Source organism: Nannospalax galili, unplaced genomic scaffold, assembly GCF_000622305.1.
Source record: "Nannospalax galili isolate Female #2095 unplaced genomic scaffold, S.galili_v1.0 scaffold305, whole genome shotgun sequence".
NCBI classification, from domain to species: Eukaryota; Metazoa; Chordata; class Mammalia; order Rodentia; family Spalacidae; genus Nannospalax; species Nannospalax galili.
In genome coordinates this window covers 11,210,929-11,235,249 of record NW_008356258.1, presented here as the reverse complement: position 1 = coordinate 11,235,249, position 24,321 = coordinate 11,210,929, and the positions used below count along the sequence as shown (strand labels likewise).

Genomic DNA, 24,321 nt, shown 5'->3' with positions numbered 1-24,321 from the left:
TTCAGAAAAAGAAACACAAATGGCCAGTAACTATTTAAGAAAATAGTTCAACATCAATAGCCATCAAGGAAATGCAAATTAAAACTACCCTAGTCAGAATGACTATTATTATGAAATCCTACAGCAAAAGTTGGAGAGGATGTACAGACAGGGGCACTCTTATTCACTGCTGGTAGAAGTCTAAGTTAATACAGCCATTATGGAAATCAGTTTGGAGGCCCTCAAAAAATTAAAAAGTGAACTACCAAACAATTCCACTATCTCATTCCTGGGTGTCTACCCAGAGAACCCCATACCCTACCATGGAGATATTTGTACCCCTATATTTACTACTATTGCTATTATTATTATTACTATTATTATTCACTATTGCAGGGAAATATAACCAATCTAGATGTATAGTAACAGAATGATGAAAATCTGGTACATATATAAAGTGGGATATTATTCAGCTCTAAAGAAAAATGAAGCTGGGTGTGGTGGCACATGCCATTAGTCCCAGCATTCCAAAGGCAGAGGCAGATGCCAGCCTGGTTTACATAGCAAGGGCAGGCAACCTGGGACTACAGGGAGACCCTGTCTCAAGAAGAAACAAACAAACCAAAAAAAAAAAAAAAAAAAAGAAGAAGAAGAAGAAGAAAATTAAACCACAAAATTTGCAGGAAAATGGACTTAGAATGTGTAATACTAAGTGAGGTTATCCAATTTCAGAGAAAAAAACCCAGGCGTTCTCCTTCATATGCCTATAATGTATACATGTATATACATAAACAGATGTACATATGGGTATACTAGAACATTTAGGATGGTGAAAAAGAAAGGGTCACGTTAGATGATGAGGAAGAACAGAATGTAGGTAGAAGACACCTGAATCATGAAAGAGGATGTAAAGCTAATTGTTTTTCTAGTTTTAACTCTGTCACAGTTTTTCTTTTCTGTGTATGGTGAACAGGTATGTAAAAATGTAGCTGATGGTGAACAGTGTAAAACTCAAGCGAAGCTCCAGGGCTTCAGCATGGCCACTTTGACTGCATATATGTTTACTGAGATATGCAGTTTTGGACTTGGCAAGTGTTTGAGTAGCTATGCTAAAGGAGCTGTGTGAACTTTTTATTTGTGAGTTCATTACAATAAAGTGATTTCTGTATTTAAAAAATAGTAAAATAATTTTGTTTAAAAAAAAAAGAAGACTGACACAGAGAAATTTAAGTATATTAGTCAATGTTATCCAGGATAAATATTGTCTTCCCAATCTGAAAAGCCTGTCAATGCACAGCACCAAAAGAAAAGATGACTTTGGTCACTTACCGAAAGGTGGCAGATCCTTCACCGGTACTTTCTTTCGTGAAGGGTAAAGGGACACAGCAGGAACCTGCAGTCCCTGGCCGCCTTTATGTGCTGGCTGCGGCTGCGGCTGCTGAGGCTGTGCTTTCTGCTGTGACCCTGCTCGTGGAGCCACTGGGGAGGTCTCAGACTTGACTGGCTTTTTGTCACCAGGATTCTTGGGCACTGGTAATTGTTTAGAGTGAAAAGAGAACACAGAGCCAAAGGTGTCAGGAAGTAAGTGGAGAGGACCTGGAGCATGTGCAACGCTCCTCAACATGCACATCTCCTTCTTTTGTTCTCCTTTGGCCTTATCAAGAACAGAAAGGGAGTGAACAACCCTAGTTACAGAAACTGTGAGACTTGTGGCAGGACAAAGATATTTACCTTATGAAATAAGTAATCCCCCAAAGAGGATTATGCTGCTAACACCAATTAAAAAATAAAAAGGAGGACACTTTCAGTGTTATGTAGATGTATATTAAAAACATAAATATATGGCTGGCAAGATGGCTCAGATGGTAAAAGCCCTTGCTGCCAAGCCTGATGAGCAAAGTTTGATTCCCAGAATCTACATGGTGTTAGGAGAGAACAAGTTGTCCTCTGACCCCCACATATGCACCATAGCATGTGCGCCTCCATTCCACAAAAGTAAATAAAAGTTAAAAAAAACATTACAGACAAATATATGGTCAAAATTACAACAGGAAAATCAAGAATTGCTTTAAAATGGCTGCAAAACTCTGCCACATCTGAGATAACACTATTAACTATAATCTATTTAATATAATCAAATCTTCCTAGGGTGGAGAATTCTCTCTAAGTCAACATACCCAATGCTGCTTAAGTATTGTACTGAGGTCAACTCCATGGTAGACAGAAGAGCTAGTTTACAGGACTAGTCCTATACGAGTATCCATTATCCAGAGCACTCAACAACACAACACATGCAGAATCCAAGGTCTGGGACACTCAAGCGCCCCACGGATAGTGTGGTCAGATTTTTATTTTTTGGTTTTAATAGACATGTCATTATGCTGACAGGCTGGCAACCTGAAACTCTGGGCTCAAGCCATTCTCCTGCCTCTGTCTCTGGCCAGTTAATTCAAGGCTGGAAACATATACAACAGGCTAAGTTGCAGTTTGATGTTTTAGTAGGCGGCTGCTGGATGCTGTCTGGGTGGGGATACACCCAGCAGCCAGTACACCCAGTTCTGTGTTTCTCTGACCTGGTGATCCCTAACGAGGTTGCCCATCAGTTTGGGAAAACTTCTGTGAGAAGATGGTATGCCAGCTGGAGGCTTAGGCACCCCCATGTCCCCTGCACATACACTGGCTGTGCCAGATGAAGCCAGAGTAAGCAGCATGAGCCCAGTGTCACCTGCTTATACTAACGTGACTGGATGTGAAGGCCCGGCCAAGTACAGACACAGGCCAGTGTGCCTCAGGCCCCTGCCATCGCACAGGGACAGTCCGCACAGGGACAGTCTGCACCCCAGGGTCTGCAGCTGGTTTACGGAGACACTCACATGTGCTAGTTGCTGGCTCACACTGTAGCGACAGCGTCTGAAGACTCTCCTCATCCATCTCCAGCTCCAGGTTCGACAGGTACTGCTTCACCTTCCGAGCCATTTGGGCTTCTTCATAAAGCTTTTTGGCATTGAGAAAGGAACTCCGACGTACCCGCTTTTTATGCCCACCTGTCTGAGCGACATCTAACACTGTGGCATTCGCACTACCCTGGCTCAGCGACCTGCAGGACAAAGAGGAGACTGCAACTCATGCAAGCACCGTATGAGCTATCTACTCTGAACTGCCAGGCTGTGTAAATACTCTACGTTTGAAAGGTCACACGCCTCATTCCAGTAAGCAAACTGTTACAGGAGAATGCAGAATGATATAGATTACAAAAGTTTTGGTTCAGAAACCATATAATACGCTCATATATAAATATATGTTTGGCACATGTTCTGCTTCAACTAGTCAATTTCCACTTTTCACCTCGCAGAGCATTCAAGTCCGTTCTCTCATAGAAGCCAGCAGACATAATTGTACATAAAAGCTCATGCAAGGATACTCAGCTACCACAGTGACAATTTATGTGATTAAATTTGCTGCCCCCCAAAAGGATGTGTTATACAGATCTAGCTAAACTCAGCTACAATGCTCCCAATTATTTTTTTAAAATGTGGGTAGAATGTGGTAAGTTTTTAAAGTAATGTGGTAAATCTGTTAATACAACAGTCATGCAAATGTAAACAAATGTAGGGAAACCATTGAGCACATGAATTGTTAAGAATTATTTTTAAAAAGTACTGATTTATATAGAAGGAAAATAGTAGTTAGTTGAGCTGTAGAAAATTTGGTTTTAATGCATGGGGTGCCTCACAGCACACAGATCTACTTTTATGTACTTGTACAATAGTATTTTAATTGCACATTTTTTTCCTTCTAAGATCACCCCACCCATGTTGGTTTTTTTCTTTTTATTTCAAAACACACAAAACATATTAAAATGCAATCATTATGACAGTCAAGAAATATGTCTGATCTATTTCTCAGAATAATCACTCATCATTTTACAGCTCTTGTGGACCTGACTTCAGCAAAGCCAAGATTACACTTGAAGTCAGTTTGCATCTGAAATTCTGCTAGAGCAAGAGGGTTAAGAAAAAAAATCTCTGCGAGACTGAGGCTACCCTGGTTCACATTGTGACTTCCAGGTTGGCTGTGACTAGGGATAAAAAAAAAAAAAAAAAAAAAAAAAAGCAAAAAGTGCAAAGCGTCAGAAAACAAAGCAGGTAAGAAAACAATGCAACAGGCTGAGCTTTGCGCACTTACCCCAAACTCCGCCACTTCTTCTTCCTGTATACAAGTGAGAGCCATGGAGATTGAAGCACGGGGTAGAAAGAGACAGAGATCACAGCTCAGAAAGCAAGGACCAGACTTCTGGACAGGCAGTTCTAAAGCCCACAAACAGTAAACTGCATAATCATCTCACACACACTCCCCTAGAAACATTTTTCTGGCTTAAAAGACTTTCGTAGTTTTGTTTCAGAAGAATGACTTTGTTTCCTCCACAGAATCAGTTTTTTCTACACTGATATCCAAATCCATTGTGTGGCTATTAAGACAATTCTGTTTCAGCTCACTCTTCAGTTAGAAGTTCTAACTCTACCAGCCAGTGTTCTGAAAAATAACAAACACTGTGCCTAACACTGGTTTAAGGACAAGCTGTCTGCCCTGCCCTGACTGCCAAGTGCGCATCAGCTGCAAATGAGACACAGTGCTCCAAATCGAGGCTAGGTGATTCTGACACATCCCAACAGAACTCCTGTCATCCTGCAAATGTAAGGATTTACATTCTTCTCATTCATGAAAGCTAACCTAGCCTCTCTAACCCCACATGTGCCACCGTCAAAAACTCACGCACCGGGTCCTGAACATGAGGGCAGGGTCCATGTTGACTGATGCCATTCGGCCAACATGACGGATTTCTTTTGCAATCATCCTTAGCTTCTCAAAGTTGACCAGCCCATCAACTTTTGAGTCATTTCCTATAATTGACAGAAAGAACAAGAAGTTACATGGTGCTCATTCAGTGCTCCCATGAGACCCAACAGAGTCCTCCCATGCTCACCCTCATGGAGGAACGTGAGGTCCTTCTTGATGACAGGGAACAGGGGGATGACGGGAGGCTGTAAGTTCTGGCCACTGAGGACATTGCGGTACTTGGCCATATTTCTGGAAGGATCGAACAGGTCTTGCAGGTCCTGGAATAGCTTCTCGTATTTATTGGGAAGTTTTTCCCAGGTGGTTCGCAGTCTTGCCACTGGTGCAAGGTTTAGGCCACTGGGGGAGCAGAGGGAGGAGAAAAGTGAGACATGATTAAATGATCACCTCTGAAGTCAAGGAAGCCAATGGTGTATCATTTGTTTGACAGACATAAACCACCTATGTATGTGAACTTTATATGCACAGCAATTTATAGGAGGTACAGGAAGTTCTCACCATGCACCTGGGTAATGAGCAGCAGTTCAAATCAAGGTCAAGTCCAAGCCATTGGTCTTTCAAGTATTTGGGTTTTTTTGTTAGATCTTATACAGCTTTGGCTTCTCTGAAACTCACTAGAGAGCCCAGATTTGCCTCCAGTTCACAGAGCTCCACCTGCCTCCACCTCCAGCGTTCTGGGATTAAAGGCGTGTACCACCACACCCAGTCACGCCATTAGAGTTTACACTCCTTTACACTCTCTTAAAATTTTTTTACACTCATTTATTTTGTGTGTGTGTATGTGGGGGCATGTGTCCCATGGCACACATATGAAGGTCAAAGGACAAGTTGAGTAGTCACTTCTCTCTTTCTACCACATGGGATGGGGAGACTGAACTCAGGTCATCAGGTACCCTTACTGCATTAGGTACCCTGCTGGGTGAGCCATCTCCCCAGCTTCCTTGTGTACACTCTTGACCTATTTACTGTCTTCTATCATTTATATCTGAACTGGTCCCAATGACCTTTAGTGGCTTAGTCCCCAGCCCACATAATATTGTGAGGCTGTGAAGGGACTAAAGAGGAAACTAAGCTTGGCATGGTGGCAATATCTGTAATTCTAGCACTGTGGAGGCAGGAGGATCACATGTTTGAGAACAGCTGATCTACATAGCAAGACCCTATCTCTAAAAAAGTGGGAAGAGTGATTAGTAAGACAATCTACGTAATTAGGAGCCAGGAGATTCCTCCCAGTCTCTTCCTCATTCCTTTGTGGTCCAGCTACAAGGTAAACAGCTTTGTTCCACCACGTGCTTCTGATGTGCTACCTTTTCAAAGCCCAGACACATTAGGGTGATGTGACTATGGACAAAAGCTTCTAAAATTGGGAGCCAAAACAAACCTTTCTTCTTTATAAAATGATTATCTCAGGTGTTCTGTTACAATAACAGAAAGTCAAATAGCACTCCATTAACAAAAATCAATCAAAGATTAAATACTATTTTTTTTTCTATTAGGTTGGTGCAAAGTTATTGTGGTTTTTGCATTGCTGAAATTTGCTGTTTGATATTGGGATACATTCTTAAATGTGGTTATGTTATATATCATTTTAAAGCACATTTCTTTTAAAAAATACCATATTTTTTATGTGTATGATTGTTTGCTTTCATGTATGCAAGTGCACCATAGGCCAGAAGAGGGTGTTGGATCCCCTGGAACTGGAGCTATGGAAGGCTGTTAGCTGCTGTGTTGTCATGTGGATACTGGGAACGGAACCTAGGTCCTCTGGAAGAACAGCAAGTGCTCTTAACTGCTGAGGCATCCCTCCAGCATATGTCTTGTTTTATTTTTTGATATTTATTTTATATCATGGAAATATTAGACAAAAAATAGATTCGAGAGATTTCCTTATTTAACATAGGTTGCAAAGCAGTACAGACAATTTGTAGCATTAACAACAGACCTGGCTCAAGAACTGCTAATAAACGAACAGTGCTAAGATTTGCAAGGAGGCGGGAGCCCCGAAGAGGCAGAGTGTAGGGTGGTACATCAGAGTTGACAATGGTACTGAGAGCAACCAACTTAGCAAAGAACTCAAAATGGACCATTCAAGTCACCATGAGGCATTGAAGCAAATTGGAAAGGTAAGAAAGCTCAAGTGGTGCCTCAAGAACAGACTGAAGATTAAAAAAGATCACTGTTTTGACAACAGTCATTTTCTCAATCAGACTGATGTGTGACAAAAAGTGGATGACCAGCGATGCTTAGCCCAGAGGCTAAATGAAGCTCCAAAGCATTTCCTAATGCCTAACTTGTACCAAAAGTCATGGTTACTGTTTAGTGGTCCGCTGCTCTGATTCACTGCAGCTTTCTGAATTCCAATGAAACCCTTACAGCTAAGAAGTGTGCTCAGCAAGTGAATGAGACACACTGAAAACTGCAACACCTGCCACGCCAAAACTCCACAGAAAGGGCCGGATTCTCCTCCAGGATGACACCTGACCACACGCTGCACTGTCAAAGCTGAACAAAGGTTTTCCTCATCCACCATATTCATCTGGCCTCTCTCCAGCCAACTACCACTTCTTCAAGCACTTGGACAACTTTGTGCAGGGAAAAACATTTCCATAACCAGCAGGACGCAGAATATACTTTCTAAGAATCAGCTGAATCCTAAAGCATGCATTTTTATGGTACAGGAATAGACAAATATGTTTCATTGCCAAAAATACATTGATTGTAATGGTTCCTATTTTGATTGTAAAGGTGTGTTTGAGCCTAGTTATAATGATTTAAAATTCACAGTCTGCAATTCCTTTTGCACCAATCTAAGACACAAAGAACAGTGTCTGGCTTATAACAGGCATTTGATTAAAAAAAAAAAAAGCTGGGCAAATGTTCTAACATAATAAAAATTATAGTAGCTACAAGTACGAAGACTCCCAGATGGAGAGAATGACTAATAATCATTTGTAACACTGTCCCAGTTACTTTCTATTGCTGTGATAAAACACTGACTAAAAGCATCTTGGGGAGGAAAGACTTTGTTTCATCTTACATCCTAGGCATTACCAAGGCAGCAACTGGGGCAGGAACTGAAGCAGAGACCATGGAGGAGTCTGCTTGCTGACTTGCTTCCCCTAACTTGCTCAGCTACTTTCTTACACAGCCCAGGCCCACCTGCCTGGGATGGCACTGCCCAGTGGCCTGGACCCTCCCACATCAATTAACAATCAAGAAAATGCCTCACAAACATGCCCACAGACCAGTTTGGCAGAGGAAAACCCTTAATTAAAGATTTAAGCTGCCAATGTTAACTGTTCCCATTTGCATTCCCTCCAGTCCCAGTCTAAGCACAGAAAGGGAAGAAAGTTAGCACTGAACATCTGCTTTGTGCTATCTTGTACAATCCCACATACGTATCACCTAATTTTGATATTCTTTGTGAGCACTGTTATTTTATAGAGAAAGTGACTGATGTTCAGAGAAATTCAAATACTTGTCAGAGGCCAGAGTGAAAAAAGAAAAAAAGGGATGTGCTGTGGATGCAGACTATCCTTATCTACAAGTCAGCATGAGAGATTTTTTTAAACATCTAAAATTTTTTATTTATTTTTTTAATATTTTATTATTTTTATGTGTATGAGTGCATTGCTTGCATATAGGTAAGTGCACCCATGTCAGGCAATGCCCGCAAGGACAGAGAGGCCTTTGGATCCCCTGGAACTGGAGTTACAGACAGCTGTTAGCTGCCACATGGGTGCTGGGATTGGAACCCGGTGTATGTGTGTGTGTGTGTGTGTGTGTGTGTGTGTGTGTATGTGTGTATCGATGCAGATACCTGAGTGCATGTGGAGGTCAGAGGTCAACACTGGGCATCTTCCTCTATCACTCTCCACCTTAATTTCTGAGACAGAGTCTCACTACACCTGAAGCTCACCATTTCCAGTAGACTGGCTGTCCAATGAGCCCCCAGGATCTACCTGTTTTTGCCTCCCCATTACTGGGGTTACCCCAGCCACACCACTATTGGCTTTTATGTGGGTGCTGGGATCTGAACTCAGATCCTCATTCTTACATACTAAGCACTTTACCCATTGTGCTACCTCCCAGCCACCAAGAGATTTTAAATAAAGGAATAAGAAACATAGCAGTAGCGCATGGTAGCATATACCTGTAATCCTGGCACTTGGGAGGAAGAAGAAAGAGGATCCCGAGTTCCGGACCAGCTTGGGCTACCATAGAGAAATTTTGTCAACACCCCAAACCACCCTCCAGGAAAAAAAAAAAAATAAAGAATCAGAAAGAAAGAACTGCTCATTATGAGTCAATCACAGCCTAGTGTGCTTGAGGCTTTAAATGTTGCACTGAATCACACAGACAGACACACAAACACACATCAATTATGAACTGCTCCATTATGTAATGACATGATAGTCTAGATTGAGATGTTTCTAATCTGCAAATTTACCTGCATCTTAGGACAGACATGCTCTTACCTGATAATTGCAAACATTGAGTTAAAATTCTTGCATTCCCTACAGTGCAGTGCAATCTTGATGAAGTGCTTAATGATCTTCATCCTCTTCAGCTGGTTTGTCTCTCTCAGAATTTCAGAAGCCACCCAAAATGTTTCCTGGTTAATGACTTCCTCAAATTTCTTCAGGTTGGCACAGCTGGTTTTTGACTTGAGTTTAAATAAATCATCTATGTATTCAGTAGGTTCAATGTTGCGGAAGAGTTCAAAATTTCTCATTGAGAGCTGTGTGGCCACCTCCACAGTGCTGAGCTGAAGGAGGGAGATTTGGCTCTCTCGCAGTAGCTCCTGAGCATCCTCATCTGAGCACAGTGTTTCTGTTTCCATATTGTTTTTCAGATAGTACCTGTGAGAAACAAATGTGTCAGATGTCAAGCTGAGCAGCAGCAAGCCTTGTGAGTTTCCTTCCGGGGCATTGCTGCCTCTTATAGGGGGTTGGGGGTGGGTACACAGAGTGAGTGATGGAGGATTTCTCTTCACCCAGGAAGGGCAGTGCTCCAGCCAACAGGCCACAGTGTCACCTGATCACAGCATCACTAGGAGACACAATCACCTACCCAGCAGGCCGATGGAACTGAACAAACCACAGGAATCTCCTTTGTGCCAATCACGGGGTTCATTTTTCTCGTTTTAAGCCATTGAAATGATTTTACCTTTTTGCCAAAGGTGACAGAAAAGAGCTATTTTTCTGATTACACAGAGGCTCAGAACCAAAGGAAGGATGCAGGAAAGATCAGACTCAGGCCATCATTCATTTTCCCAGAGTGAACAGGGAATCTGAAAACTGCTGGGCCCACATTAGCTCAATTCAAGCTATTATTTACTCAAATGCTTAAGACACCTAAAAGCTGGGCTGGCGAGATGCCTCAGAGGGCAAAGACATCTGCTGCACAAGCTTAGAGACCTAAGTTTGATACCCAGAACCCATGTAAGGTAGAGAGGAGAGAACTGGCTCCATAAAGTTGTCCTCTGACCTCTTCATGTGTGCCATGATACATGCATTCACACAAACACATCAGGCACATGCATACATGTACATACAAATAAATAATTGAAAAACTGGAAAAAAGAGAAATATTTTCTCTATTTGATCCTAAAACAGATTTTTATTTTCATGAAACTCTCCAGAGAAATGGGGCAGGTATCACCCTGCTCTATCAGAAGAAGAAAAAGGCATCTAAAGCCCAATGGCTGGTTAATGTGGACATAACACAGAGTTAGTGTGGCTTTCTTTTTTTAAGGAACTTGCTGAAAACAGCGTTCAAATGTGTACTCTGTGGTTCCCACCACCTCTGTTCTTTTGATAGGCAGAAGCTTTCTCCAGTGAAATTCTATAAATGAAGAAATAGAACAGTCACAGCAGAGGTCCTGCTAAACTGGTCATTTGCATATCTCACAAAGACTTACAACAGAATATACCCCATCCCTTGACATTCACAGATTGCTGTTCTCCAGTGTGATTACCCATGAAACTCTGTCAGCATCCATCTGTAACTTTCTTGAATAATGAATGAATGGGAATCATGAATTTTATACTCCATGGAGATCTGTAGGACTCCACCACGACTACTGACTAACAATGTACATTCAAAGGAACCCGACCTAAAACTATTTACCAGTGTTGGGGCTGGAAAAAAAAGCAAGCACAGCAAAGAATGGCAAGAAAACACAGGTTTTGGAAGTCAGGGTTTAGATCCATATCATGTAAAAGTGAGGAACACCACCATATTCCATAAAAAACAGAAAATGTTATTTATCGATTAATTTTTATTCAGTGTATGATTAAGTTATATGACAGCAAAAGTTCAGCTACTTTTGAAGCTTTCGCTTATCTGTGATTTGGGTATAACCTAACAATGTGAATAATCACTGAAGACAATGTAAAGTACCAGGTCAATGTTTTCTTGCAAGTAATGTCTATGATACAAGCATTTATGCTACAAAGACCAAGGTCCAAGAAACAAGGTTTGGATCTAGAGTTAAGTATTTTCCACAGGTAGTATTAATAGATGCTATCAGTGAATCACACCATCGCAGACTTCTCTGTCTAAACTATGGCAGTTCTGGGGAAAGGAAGATTTGCACGGCAAACACTAGAGGATGATCAGAAGATGTGCTTGTGAATATTCATAACCAAGGAGAGCAGCTCCAGGAGTGTCCCTTGTTTCCTGCTCCAACAGCCAGGTGTGCAGCAGTTCCTACTCAAACACTGCTGTTAATACTAACCTTCAGGTCATAGTGCTCTGGACTAGGTTAAGAACTCTTCTATGATGCGCACATATTACACCCAGCTGTGTACAGTGAAGTGGGAAAACTTTCTAATTTTAACCTGCAGGGCATTTAGTCATTTACAAACCCCTAAAAGTATCCTTAAAAGATGTGGCTCAGTGGTGGAGTTCATGGTTAGGTTCAAGGCCAGGGGCTTAATCACCAGTGCTATAAAAAACAAAGTAATACACACAAAGTGTTCTCTTAGATGGCCATGTAGTTTTGAACAGGGATAAACAAATCCATTAAGGGTGGTCAAGAGCATTGGCTGCTCTTGAAGAGGACCTGAATTCAGTTCTCATCACCCACATGGCAGCTAACAACCATCCATAACTCCAGTTTCAGGGGATATAACACCCTGCTCTGGCCTCTGTAGGTACCGCATGCACATGGTACCCTTGCATACATGCAGGCAAACACTCATGCATATAAAAAATAAAAATAAATATAACACTTGAAAAAAGAAATCCAGTAAGACAGACTGTATACCTTCCACTCAGCTGTATTCTATCAGCAAGCTTGGAAAGCTGATCTGGAAGCCGTCTTTGTTTGATAACTCCCTCTGGCGTGACAGAAACCTCACACAGAGAATACTGGTCTGGGGTGGCAGTGACAGCAAACTCTCTGATGGCTTGTATGACCACTTCCTTCGCCGTGGTGTCCTTACTGATCATGATGTACCGGCTTTGCTGGTCAGCCTTGAAAACCCTGAGTACCTGATCAGGCAAGTCTGGGGGTGAGGGGTTGGGCAAGAAGAAACAAAGAAAGCAGAAGGGACATTAACAGGTGACTCCATAATTAAGCAAAGGCACATGTCATGTTGCCCCTCCCAAAAGGTGACGATAAACATTCACTTCTCCCTTCCTTACAGGAAGGAGATCCTTACTCATTCAATTCAAACATAAGTCAACTCTGACACAGACTTGGGACCTCTTCCCCTATAGATAACTGCAGCTACTAGACAAACACAAGCACATGAGCACATACATGTGAGTATGAAGAAAGCATTTTTTCTTTTTTTTTTTTTGTCTTTTTGAGACAGGGTCTCCCTGTAGCCCCAGCTGTCCTGAACTTACTATGTAGACTGGGCTGGCCTTGAACTCACAAAGATCCACCTGCCTCTGCCTCCCAAGTGCTGGGATTAAAGGCGTGTGCCACCATGCCCAGACTTATTTACAATTTACATTTAAAGTTAATCTTTATTATAAGGGGAAAAAAAAACATTAAATTGACCCAAAATATGCCTCCAAATTGATTTATTTAATATAATTTAGCAATAAATGCATGATATTCTATCCTTCATTTTATCAAAGATGAAATAGGAGCAGAGAGATTTGCCCACAGTCATAACAAAATAATTTTCAGAATATGACAAAAACTGGTCCCAATGGTTTGAATATACAGTTCATTCTGATTCTCGGTGTATGATACTGTCCACCCCAAACCACCATGAATCCATTTAGCATCACTACCACATTGGAAGGCAAGAGATCGCCAAGAAAGCAGCAAAGTTCCCTGCTTACCAGGAGTTGTGCTGAAGTCCAAAATGCGGTGATGTGACTGCAGCAGGTCGGGGTTACTGGAAGACAGGGTCCCACTAACAGGCAGGGCTGCTGGGATGTGCTTGGTCTGCCTCAGTCCTACAATGCTATCATCTTGAGACTGACCAATCCCAATATCACTGAGAAAAGAGGGTGCCAGAAAATAAATCAGCAAGGTCAAAGGCTCTAAGTCACTATAGATCATTAAATAAGCCACTTGCCTTTAAACTTGCAAGTACTATATAAATATCAATAAATGATTGAAAACCATAAGGGCCACAATGACTCAACTCATATTCAACTCAGTTCAGTATTTCTCAAATGTATAGTGGGTTTCTGTAAAGTCGATCTTTTAATGAGCCATAACTATAGCCATTATTATTTTCTCAGTATGAAAATACAGTCAAGGGGCTGGAGAGATGGTTCAGTGGTTAAGAGCACTGGCTGCTCTTGCAGAGGACCTGGGTTTGATTCCCAGCACCCATACGGCAGCTAACAACTATCCTAACTCCAGTTCCAGGGAATTCCATGCCCTCTTCTGACTTTCACGAGCATTGCATGACATGGGTGCATTTACATACATGCAGGCAGTACACTCATACACGTAAAAATAATAAAAATTTTTTAAAGAAAAAAAATACAGTCAAAGAACATGCTTGTGGTTCTGATGGGAATGAGTTTAAGAAAAAGCATATGAAAAATGTGTTTAGGCTCATTCCATCAACAACACTTCTGTATCAGAACTGAGATAGAAACTCCATTATAATTCAATCTTCAAAAACAGAAGAAAGGGGCTGGAGAGATGGCTCCATGGTTAAGAGGTTCGATTCCCAGCACCCACATGGCTGCCGTCTGTAATTCCAGTTCCAGGGGATCCAAGTCCCTTTTCTGGCCTCTGTGGGCTTTGCACAACATGGGTGCACTTACATATATGCAGGCCACACACTCATACACATTTTTTTTAAAAAAGAAGAAACTGAGTAAAAAGGAAAGAAACCCCAAACTGTCCTACTTTTATTCGTCAATGTTTTTGGGAGAAAAATGAGAATGGCACAGAGTCAAATGTTAAGGCAACCCTGAGACAGACCTGATCTCTTAATCACAGAGCATGAGAGAGCAGTGGGCATGGAGGCAGTTCCTGCTTCAGAGGAGAAGGGAAGAGGAAGCTCAGTGACTCACTTGTCTTGGCTCAAAATTTCTAGTTTTGTGTAAGCGCCCCAGAAACGTACTAGTTATTGCTGATGGCCACAAACACCTTTCTATTTACAGAAAGCTACTTCTGTGGATAGGTCATTTGCCGTTTCTGATAGGATCTTGCTACACAGCCAGGGAAAGCATTAATCTCAAGACACCCCTGCCTTTGCCTCTTGAGCTGGGATTACAGGTGTGCACCATCACACCTCACTGTGGGTAACACTTGAAACAGGACTTGACAACATATAAAATTATTTCTAGATTGAAAGATCCAGTGTTTTCAAAATAAATACAATAAAGTATGTGACACAAGAATTACTGAGCATATTCAAAATGTCTATAGTTCTAATTCCCATAAACACCTTGGAACAAGAAAGAAAATTATACTAAGATTGGGATATAAATTAAGGCATCACAAATAAAAAAATTTTAATGTGAACTCTCCCAAATACATAGAAGAGTCCAGGACAAATTTAAACTTGTTTTAATATGTATAGTTGGGCATATATATACTAAAATAATTAATGCTCTAGGAATGATTAAAAAAAAACTTCATATTGGTAGAATTTTATTTTCAATCACATAAAATAGTCTTTGCCAAAAACATCAGAGATAGTGTATGGTGTAAGACAATTGCTATGGGCCAACTCAAAGGCATGGCCACTCCTCATACAAATGCTAGATCAGGGCACTCCAGACACATTCCCTTAAAAATGTTCTTCAACCAAAATTTCAAACACCTCACACTATAAACTGTCACCACTCACCCCGCTTCTCAATGCCTCTCCTACACCTCTTGTTACCCATAGACACAAGGATATTCTTAGACGGAAACTATGCTTTATACAAAATCTGAGAAATATCCCTCTGGGGCACATCCTTGTTCAACCTTCCCAAATGGTTCACTGTTACTAAAACTGGTGTTTAGTCTTTGCTGATTTTATAGTCTGTTGACTTGTTTCTTTCTTCCTCTAGATTCATGAGGCTTTCCTTTCTTGCTTTATTTACTTGTCAGCATAATTTGAATTCTAGTGTTAGTGGCCTACCCTCTTCTTCCTCAATGCACAGCATAAATGTAGACCTTGCTACACAATAGTTCACCATTCCTATACTTTACAATTTGCCAGGATCCAGCACCTAAGCTGCTATAATATGAATAACACTGGGGGACACATAATAACTAGAACATTTCTTTAATTTACTCGTTAGTACTTTGTTTAAAAAAAATCCAAAAAAATCACAGGCTTTCAGGTATGGCTCAGTGGTACAGTGCTTAACATGCTCAAAGCCCTGTTTTATCCAAGCACTGAAACTCCAGAATGTCATAAACCCATGGTGGTATCTAGAAAAGTTTAAGTAGTAATTAGTATTAAGTCAAAACTATATTGTAATATATCCTCTGGTTTCCTGAGTCTATGTTTAAATATTATTTTTCTACTTCAGCATGATTTCTCAAACCATTTTCACAAGACAATACTTAAGTGAGAAACATATTTGTTTAAAATATTTCCCCAGTGTTTTAAAAATCAAGACATCTAATTATTATCTGTTTAATTTCCCCTTGTCTAGTTTTTCAGTATCTTTCTAAGCACACACAGCCACAATTACACACAGTATTTTCATACTACATTCCTTGCCAACAGCCCAAGCTACGGGTGGATTACAGGCCAGTTCTTCTGTGTCAGATTTCCATTAACACTTGCCAGGGTCATGCTGACTTCTGAATTTTTTTAAGGCTTGTATTTAACCTTGAAGATCTCTTTGTTATTATGTGCTAATAATTCTACATTATTTCTTCCATCCATTTAAAAATAAGTTTTTCATCAAGCAGGATCACTTAAAAATGGATTCCTATTTTCTGTAAATGCAGCTGTCCTAATCCATTGTCTCTTAGAAACTTAAGATAAACATACTCTCAAGTCTGTATTTATAGAGCATTATCTGTTGCTTATATTTAGGACTCTGCCACAAAATTTAGAAGCCACCAATTATTACTGTATAGTTCAATGAGGACAACATGAACTTGACACTATTAATAGTGTTTTAAATCATGCAATGGAAAATTTTATCTGAAACATAATGAATGAAGGACAGATAGACTTGATGTAACGTCTGTGTGTGTGTGTGTGTGTGTGTGTGTGTGCGTGTGTGTGTGTGTGTGTGTGTGTGTTCAGAGGACAGAGTCCTATGTTCACCTCTATCACTTCCACCTTATTCCTTTGAGGCAGGGTCTTTCCATGAACCTAGGTAGAGCTCACATCTTTTGGCAGCCAGCAAGCTTCAGTGATCCACCAGTCTTTGCTCATCACAGTGCTGGCGTTAAAGGCATGTGAGAGACACGCCTGGCTTGGGGCTGGGATCTGATCTTGGGTCCTCATGGTTGTGGGGCAAGCACCCTTCACCACTGAGCCATCTCTTCTAGCCCTTGATATAATCTCGAATGTGTCTATTTATTGATTCTCTCTAGACCCATTAAATTATCAAAGAAATAATCTATATCTTTTCAGTTTATAGTTTGGAGAACATATAAAAAATCTGCTGTTAGTAACTGAGCTTTATAAAACATCAGGTCCAAAATCTAAAATGAAGAAAGCAGGAAGCAAACAAGTAACACTGGAAAGTGTCAGGGACGCCTGAAGCCTGAGTTGTCTGAGTCCCTGATAGGCATACACACCCAAGACGAAATTCAAGACATGACTCGACAGTGCCTGGGGTACACCTGTGCTTGGTTACTGATCTTCCCAACAGTTAAATAACTGAAACAGAAGACTAACAGGAAAAAGAAAACAGCATCAATGTGAAGGACAACTGAAAGTAGTAATGATTCGGTGAGTCAAGAGTAGATTCTGTGGAGAGAACACTAAGAAACATGGATGCAGTAGCAAAAACAACTAAGTCACAATGCAGGCAGGAAGAAGTTCAAAGCAGACATGCCTTAATGAAAACTGGGAGTGGACAAGTAAGTGGCAAAAAAGAATTAAACTTGCTTGTTATTGCTCCTAAGAAGCTCAGCTTTGAACGAGACATTTACTAGACTCACGGCCAAACACTCTTTACATCACCACTTCCATATATCCTTTTACTTAAAACAATAAAATAGGGTAAAGATGCTTACTTGTATGGTTTCTGAGGTAAGATACTGATCCGTGTCTTGTCAAGTATCTTCTTTAGCTTGTTTCTACCCCCGACAGTGTTGGCTTTACTTTTCTTGTTTACCTTCTCCAGCCCTATCACCTGCTCTACATCTACTGCCAAATCTGGAATGGAGTAGCGACTGGCCTTTTTGATATCTCCAATTTTAGGAAGGTGAGGGGCTCCATTTCTTTTCTCTTCAGACAATCTGGTTAAAAGTTCTTTAAATACTAAAATAAAAACAGCACAAAATATCAATTACAAAACACTGAAACAAATTGAGCTAACTGTGGAGCTTGTACACAGATAAGAAGTACAGATTTTAGCTATTAAAATTAAAACCCTATTAAAACTAGTCCAAGAGGCTCATTTGTTTGCTCCTCTATCAGGATGGGCCTGAGAAAAGAGGGGCACCCTTTGATCTGCAGGCTGTGGTTGTATTAATCAACATAAGGCAGACTTGACTGATCAATAAAGTCATCTCATTATCCCTAAGTCAATGCATTTTGGTTTAAATGTAACTGCATACTTACATCATGAATTCTGTTATCATGTATTTTACCATGTCCCTAAAAAATAATCCTTGTAGATTCACTATTTATGGAAATTAATTCTTTCATGATTAAGAGTAAACCAAAAAATTTTAAAAACCTACAGAAATACCCAAATAAGAAAAAGTAAAAGTATGAAGAAATACTTACCAAATAAGTTGGTTTTCACAGTGATAGACAGATGTGTGTTATTTCTAAGGATTTCCATGGCCTTTGAAAGTTGGATATTTTCAAAATTTTGACCATTTACCTCTAATATCTAAAAATGAAGTTATAAAATTAATGTTAGTATCATCACTGACCAAAGGAAAAAACAGTTTTTGCAAACAGTGCTGAGGCAGAAACACCCTACCTGATCCCCTCGCTTCAAGCCCGCTTCAGTGGCTTTGCTGCCTGAATCAACGCTGTCCACAAAGATGCCGAAGCCCTTCTCGGAGCCTCCCAGCAAGATGAAGGGCAGAGGGGATTCCCGGGATGGCTTTGTCAGTGTCATGGACCTTCGCTTGGCTTTCGCTGCACATGCAATATTTAACAGCCTCAGATGTCCACCCATTTTCTACAGGAGATCAGGAACAAGTGTCAACTCAGACACAGGCAGAATAAGAGAAATTTAAAGCTACTCTTCAAAATTCACAAACATTACCTCTCTTTCCAGATTATTTTCAAATTCTTCTAGAAATCGAGTCATTGCAGGATCTCCTTCAAAGTCATTGAAGTGATTATTCACCCACAGTAGTACTACCCGTGTCACCTAGAAAAGTACTTAAGTTAAGTACATTTTTTTTAGTACTAAAGATTTGTGATTTAAGTTATTTTAAAATATATATAATTTCAGAGCTGGACATGGTGGCACATGCCTTTAATTCCAGCACTCAGGAGGCAGAGCCAGGCAGATCTCTGCGAGATCAAGGCCAGGCTGGGATATATATAACAAGTTCTAGGCCAGCTGGGGCTATAGGGAAACCTGCCTCAAAAAAAAAAAAGAAAAGAAAAAAAGGAAAGAGAATAAAGAAATATATATATATAAACATTTTACCTAGTAATATTACCTGGTAACAAGGAACAAGAAAATTAATAATAACCCTTACACATGGATTTTATGAATCAAAAACTATCTTACTGGGTGGAAAGATGTTCACTTGGTAAAGAACCTGCTGTGCAAACACGAGGATCTAAGTTCAGATCCACAGCATCCACATAAAAGCGAGGCACTGCAGCATGTGCCTCTAACCTCAGCATTGGGAAGGTGGAGGCAGGAGGATCCAGGGGGCTCACTGGATAGCCAGACAAGCCCAAATTGGTCAGCTCCAGGTTTAGTGAGAGACTCTGTCTCAAAAACTAAGGTGGTGGGTGATAGACGAAGAGAACCAAAGTCTACTGCTGGCCTCCACATGCACATCACACATATCTGCAATTACATGTGCACTCACATACACATACCAAAGAAAAAAGCAACCTCTTCAAAGCATGCATGTATACTTTAAGTACAGACAGATGTTGCATTGCCCTGAATCTCTGAAACTGTGGAGATATTTAACTTTACTTTATCTTATTTTATTTTCAAAACACATCTGAAAGAAGTCGCAACAAAAGCAAAAGTATGATGAAATCAAAATAGGTACAAAATCAGATAGAAACAAAAATCTAAAAGTAAAAGGGCAGGCTACATAAGGAAAGATCTGTAAAGGGAAAGAGTTGAAACTTGTACAGCTTTCATCCGCCATGACCTTGACAGAGCTCTGGAGCCTGCGGGAGGGTGAGTTCAGAACCTGGGCTTCAGCAGGTGGCAGGGCCAAGAACTGCTGTTCCAGCACTATAAAGCCTTCAACTTCCACAGGGCACGCACTGCCTACCTAACTAGTGACTGCAGAGCTCAGAACCTGGGCTTCAGCAGGTGGCAGGGCCAAGAACTGCTGTTCCAGCACTGTTAAAGCCTTCAACTTCCACAGGGCACACACTGCCTACCTAACTAGTGACTGCAGAGCCTGTCACAGCACAGCCACACATTTTGTTGTGTCTGACCACAGTCCCAACAATATTCATTGGCCTTACATTGGGGAGGGGGGCAGATGGATGGGGGGGGCATAGTTCTTGCACTGAACTTAGAAATCTGTTAAGAATTAATATTTGCGTCATTTTTTCTTTTTATATATATATTTTAAAAGGAATGTTATATTAATCTGAACATAACTGATGCCACAAATATATATAAGTTTATATTTTGGTATTTCCTATTTAGGAGCCAAGAAAGACTGTATCTCCTACCTTATCCCTGAGGCTCGGGTCATTAAACCACTCCAATAACTTTTTGCCCACTTCCATTGGGCTAGAAAGGAAAGTCCGATAGGTCAACAGGAAGTCTTCTATGAATGTTGGATCTACTACGGAATGCTCTTCCACTAAATGCATGGTTAACCTCTCTGAGGTGCCCTGTAACAAATAAAAGGTCTAGTCACCACTATGAATGATTCATTTATATATACGGCACCCCAATTTCAAACCTTTGACATAAAAGAAGCTGGGTAATAATAGAGATAATACACAAAGCAATTCATCAACTAGTAATGTTTAAGAGGTATTGTTTGTTGGGAAAGAAAGCAGGGAGCGAAGAACAAAGATTATTAATGATACATCCTGTATGCAATGCTGTAACGAAACCCACCACTTTGTATGCTAACTTAGAAAATGATTATAACAAAAGAAAATGAATTTAAGAAAAAATTCTGAGCTGCTGAAACTGATACCAGTAGAGTGCTCTCTGAGGGAAGAAGTGCCTGGAATTCTTACCTTGATGACAATATGGCCCTTCCTTGTTCCGGTCCGATCCAGTTCCCGGTGCTCTTTCACCATAACAATCTCCCCTTCCTCCTCAACTTTTTGCATGTTCTTTTCTACTTGGTTCAAAATTCGGCAGTAGTCTTGCTGGGCGATGCAGACAAACTAGAATAACACGTAAGTCACAAGTCAATGATAAAGTGCTTGCAAAAGACCTATCTGTACTAAAAATTCAGTTTTAATTATTCAATACTAGCATTTTTCCCTGTCTTTCTCCTACTTTCTAAATTAATGCAGGAATGAACCTTAATCAGGCTTCTCTGCTTTTAAAATTCATTTCTTTGGTCAAGAAAAGTTTCGATTTTTGAGTATTTATATTTTATATTCATAATCCTAACAATCTAAAAACTCAAGAGTCCTCTTTCACACCTCAACTTCAAAAACACTAGTAGAGAAAAGAGCATCCTAGGATAAACACAATAAAGCTTAACTATCATTTGGACTTACAAGTCTGAAACTGTTAAAAGAACTTCAAATACTGGCTTTAATTAAAAACATACAAATTCAAAGACTGTACATTGGAATAAGTATATAACTCTAGTAATCATATATATGAACAATAATTTTAGAAACTACTCTCATTCAAAGGTTACATATGAAGCCACATATTCATTATATTTCAAATCATTATTCCTTATAACTTGTATTAAAATAATGCTTGCTCTTAAAAAGTTAACAAGTTAACAAGAAATTATTATTCCATGGTTCAAAAAAGCATCCAAGCTTATAGTCAATCATATAAGTTTTTTTTAATTAAATTTATCTTGCGTGTATATGTGTGTGCTTTGTGCATAAGTGGGCAGGTATGCTTTGAAGGCAAGAGTGTTTTCTTCTATCACCCCTCTGACTTGTTTCCTTGACATAGGTCTCTCACTGAACCTGGAGCTCCCTGTTTTTCAGCTAGGCTGGAGGTCCTCAGGCCCCAGTTATCCTCCCGGTTTAGTCCTATACCTCAGGGCTGGGATACAGGTGCATGTGGCCATAGTCAACTTTTTACATAGATGATGGGATTCCAAACTCAGGCCCTAATCCTTGCATATCAAATGCTCTTACCGACTGAGCTCTCTCCCAAGACCTTGGTTTTATTTGGTTTGGTTTGGTTTGTGGAGGCAAGGTCTCATTCTATAGCCCAGGCTGGTCTCAAATTCTTGGCGATCTCCTGCTTCAGCCCTCCCAAACGTTCAGATTAAAGACATGGGCCAGCACACCTGGCTCAATTGGTAGTTTTCAAGAAAACTAAAAATAAATTATAGAAATAACTCACTACACAAATTAACTAGAGACTTGTGTGAAGACAAAAGCAGATGTTTCACCAAATAGAAATCACTGTCTTCCTTAAAGTTTTAGTAATTTATTCTAGTTTACAAATGGGATCCATGAAATTTTTACTTCTCTTTTAATATGATAAAGGTGAAAAGGCAGTGGTTAAATTATTCAAGCACTGAAAATTATATTTTCATAAGTATTCTATGTCTTTTAACCTGGGGAAGATAGGAACAAATGTCTATTAATCTCAGATAGGGTACCAGCAACGAACCAAAGAAAACGTTCTACTCAAGTTCAGTTTAGACTCTTAGAGGAAGATGGGTGAGGGGTTACCTATAGAAGAATGGACAATTAACCAGCTGCTACGCTACTGGAGAAAATGTTTTCCTACCTCAGAGAAGGTTAACCACTTATAGGTCCTCAAGAAGGGGCAGAGCCTCACCCCAATGAACCAATCCTAACCCCATGATCTAACATTAATGGACCAGTTTTATGCAGTTCTCCTGCAAATAGTCACAGCTGCTGAGAGAGTTCAAGAGGACAATGGTCTGGCTATGCCCAGCAGAGAGTGTTCCACAACAGGAGATTTAGTGATCTGGCTTAATGCTCATGATACTACACTACTTTTTTTTGTAAGTTGTGATAATAAATTATGCACTACTAATCTGGACTGCAGCCCTATCATATTACAGTTATGTCATGGTAACTGTACAGTGTCTCAATTATCCTAATCATATACATCATGACTCCCTTCGCCCTAGAGGACAGCCAACAGCCCACTGACTTATGTTTACATATATACAGATCAAAATCTTAAAGGAAAATAGGGTGAATTGTAAATGGTTACTTCTGACCAATGCAATCATCGACAATGCTTATTTTTCTTCAGTACAGTGCTCTGTTTCCTGTACGTTTTGCTAGAGAAGCAGAAGTTCATAAGAGAAAAAAATGTAGCAAGGACCAAGTGTTTCTTGGAACTTGCTGATATCAGCTCACTAATTCCTCTATGAAGCATTAAGAGGCAAAAAGAAAATGAAAAAAAAAAACATAGGATTTTTGCATGATATGAATAGTTCACCTCAACTGTAAAACCCCACTTCAAAACTGTGTGAGTTTTCGAAATATGTGGTCCTTCATTTTTTATTTCAAAGGTATCTTTGTTTCTTTTCAAATACAGCAAAAAGTTTCTTAAACTTGTATAGGAAATTAAGAAAGGTTTTTGTCTTCAAATAATTTTGTGGTCATTTTATTTAGTTTTAAAAGACTTAATTAAATCATCTTCTCATTTATCTTCAAAAATATATGCCTAAATTAAAATGAATAAGTAGATGGAGGAAAGAAAATATATTTTGAAGAGAAATGTACTAAAATTAATCTTCCTCATGAGAGATTTAAGGAAATGAGAATAAGTCTAATTTGAAATTCTTAGTATCTAGCAGGCATTTTGGCATTTCTTCAGCAGCAAACTAAAATATGATCCAAAAAGAAACCCAAAATATCTCAAGTTGAATTTCTAATATGGCCATACAGAATTGGTATCTAAAAAGAATAAATTTTAGCTGAAAGCATTTTTCATTTTTACTAATAACTTACTTGAAATAAGAAGTTGTAGCTCTGGCCCTACCTACCATTGCTGAGTGACAATGACATGATATCTAAGAGATGCTAAAAATTCCACCAGAAAACTCCTAGAAATTATTAACATGTTCAGTAAAGTAGTGGTTACAAAATTAATCTACAAAAGTCTGTGTAGCCTTTCTATATACCAGTAACAAGCAATTAGAGAAAGAGTACATGGAAACACTTCTCTTCAAAATAGCAGTAAAAAAAAAAAAAAATCTCGGAATAAACTTGACCAAAGACATTAAAGACCTCTACAATGAAAATTTTAGGTCTTTAAAGGAAGAGACTGAGGAAGACACCAGAAGATGGAAGGCCTCCCATGCTCATAGATTGGAAGAATTAATATTGTGAAATGACCATCTTACAAAAAGCCATTTATAGGTTCAATGCAATACCAATCAAAATCCCCATGACATTTTTCACAGAATTGGAAAAAACGATCCTAAGATTCATATGGAAGCGTACTGGCACAAAAATAGACCCATAGATCAATGGAACAAAACTGAAGACCTAAATATGAATACATGCAATTTCGGCCAGCTGATATTTGACAAAGGGA

General features: G+C 39.8%; 1 protein-coding gene across 11 annotated transcripts in view; it reads right to left on the bottom strand.

Annotated features, from left to right (window-relative positions):
* Positions 1–24,321, bottom strand: part of Rapgef2 (Rap guanine nucleotide exchange factor 2) — a 299,442-nt gene that overhangs the window by 28,332 nt on the left and 246,789 nt on the right. For 9 of the 11 annotated variants that reach the window (XM_017803518.2, XM_029556717.1, XM_008854327.3 and 6 more), the window contains 14 exons: positions 20,826–20,978; positions 20,304–20,468; positions 18,682–18,789; positions 18,391–18,594; positions 18,189–18,297; positions 17,471–17,717; positions 13,144–13,301; positions 12,110–12,350; positions 9,315–9,698; positions 4,964–5,175; positions 4,757–4,880; positions 4,165–4,188; positions 2,853–3,076; positions 1,309–1,509 (listed from right to left, as the gene is read on the bottom strand). In XM_017803518.2, the coding sequence (XP_017659007.1) occupies positions 1,309–1,509; positions 2,853–3,076; positions 4,165–4,188; positions 4,757–4,880; positions 4,964–5,175; positions 9,315–9,698; positions 12,110–12,350; positions 13,144–13,301; positions 17,471–17,717; positions 18,189–18,297; positions 18,391–18,594; positions 18,682–18,789; positions 20,304–20,468; positions 20,826–20,978 (2,554 nt within the window). The remainder of the gene's footprint in view (positions 1–1,308; positions 1,510–2,852; positions 3,077–4,164; positions 4,189–4,756; positions 4,881–4,963; positions 5,176–9,314; positions 9,699–12,109; positions 12,351–13,143; positions 13,302–17,470; positions 17,718–18,188; positions 18,298–18,390; positions 18,595–18,681; positions 18,790–20,303; positions 20,469–20,825; positions 20,979–24,321) is intronic. The other 2 variants (XM_017803520.2, XM_017803521.2) reach the window with 1 other exon arrangement.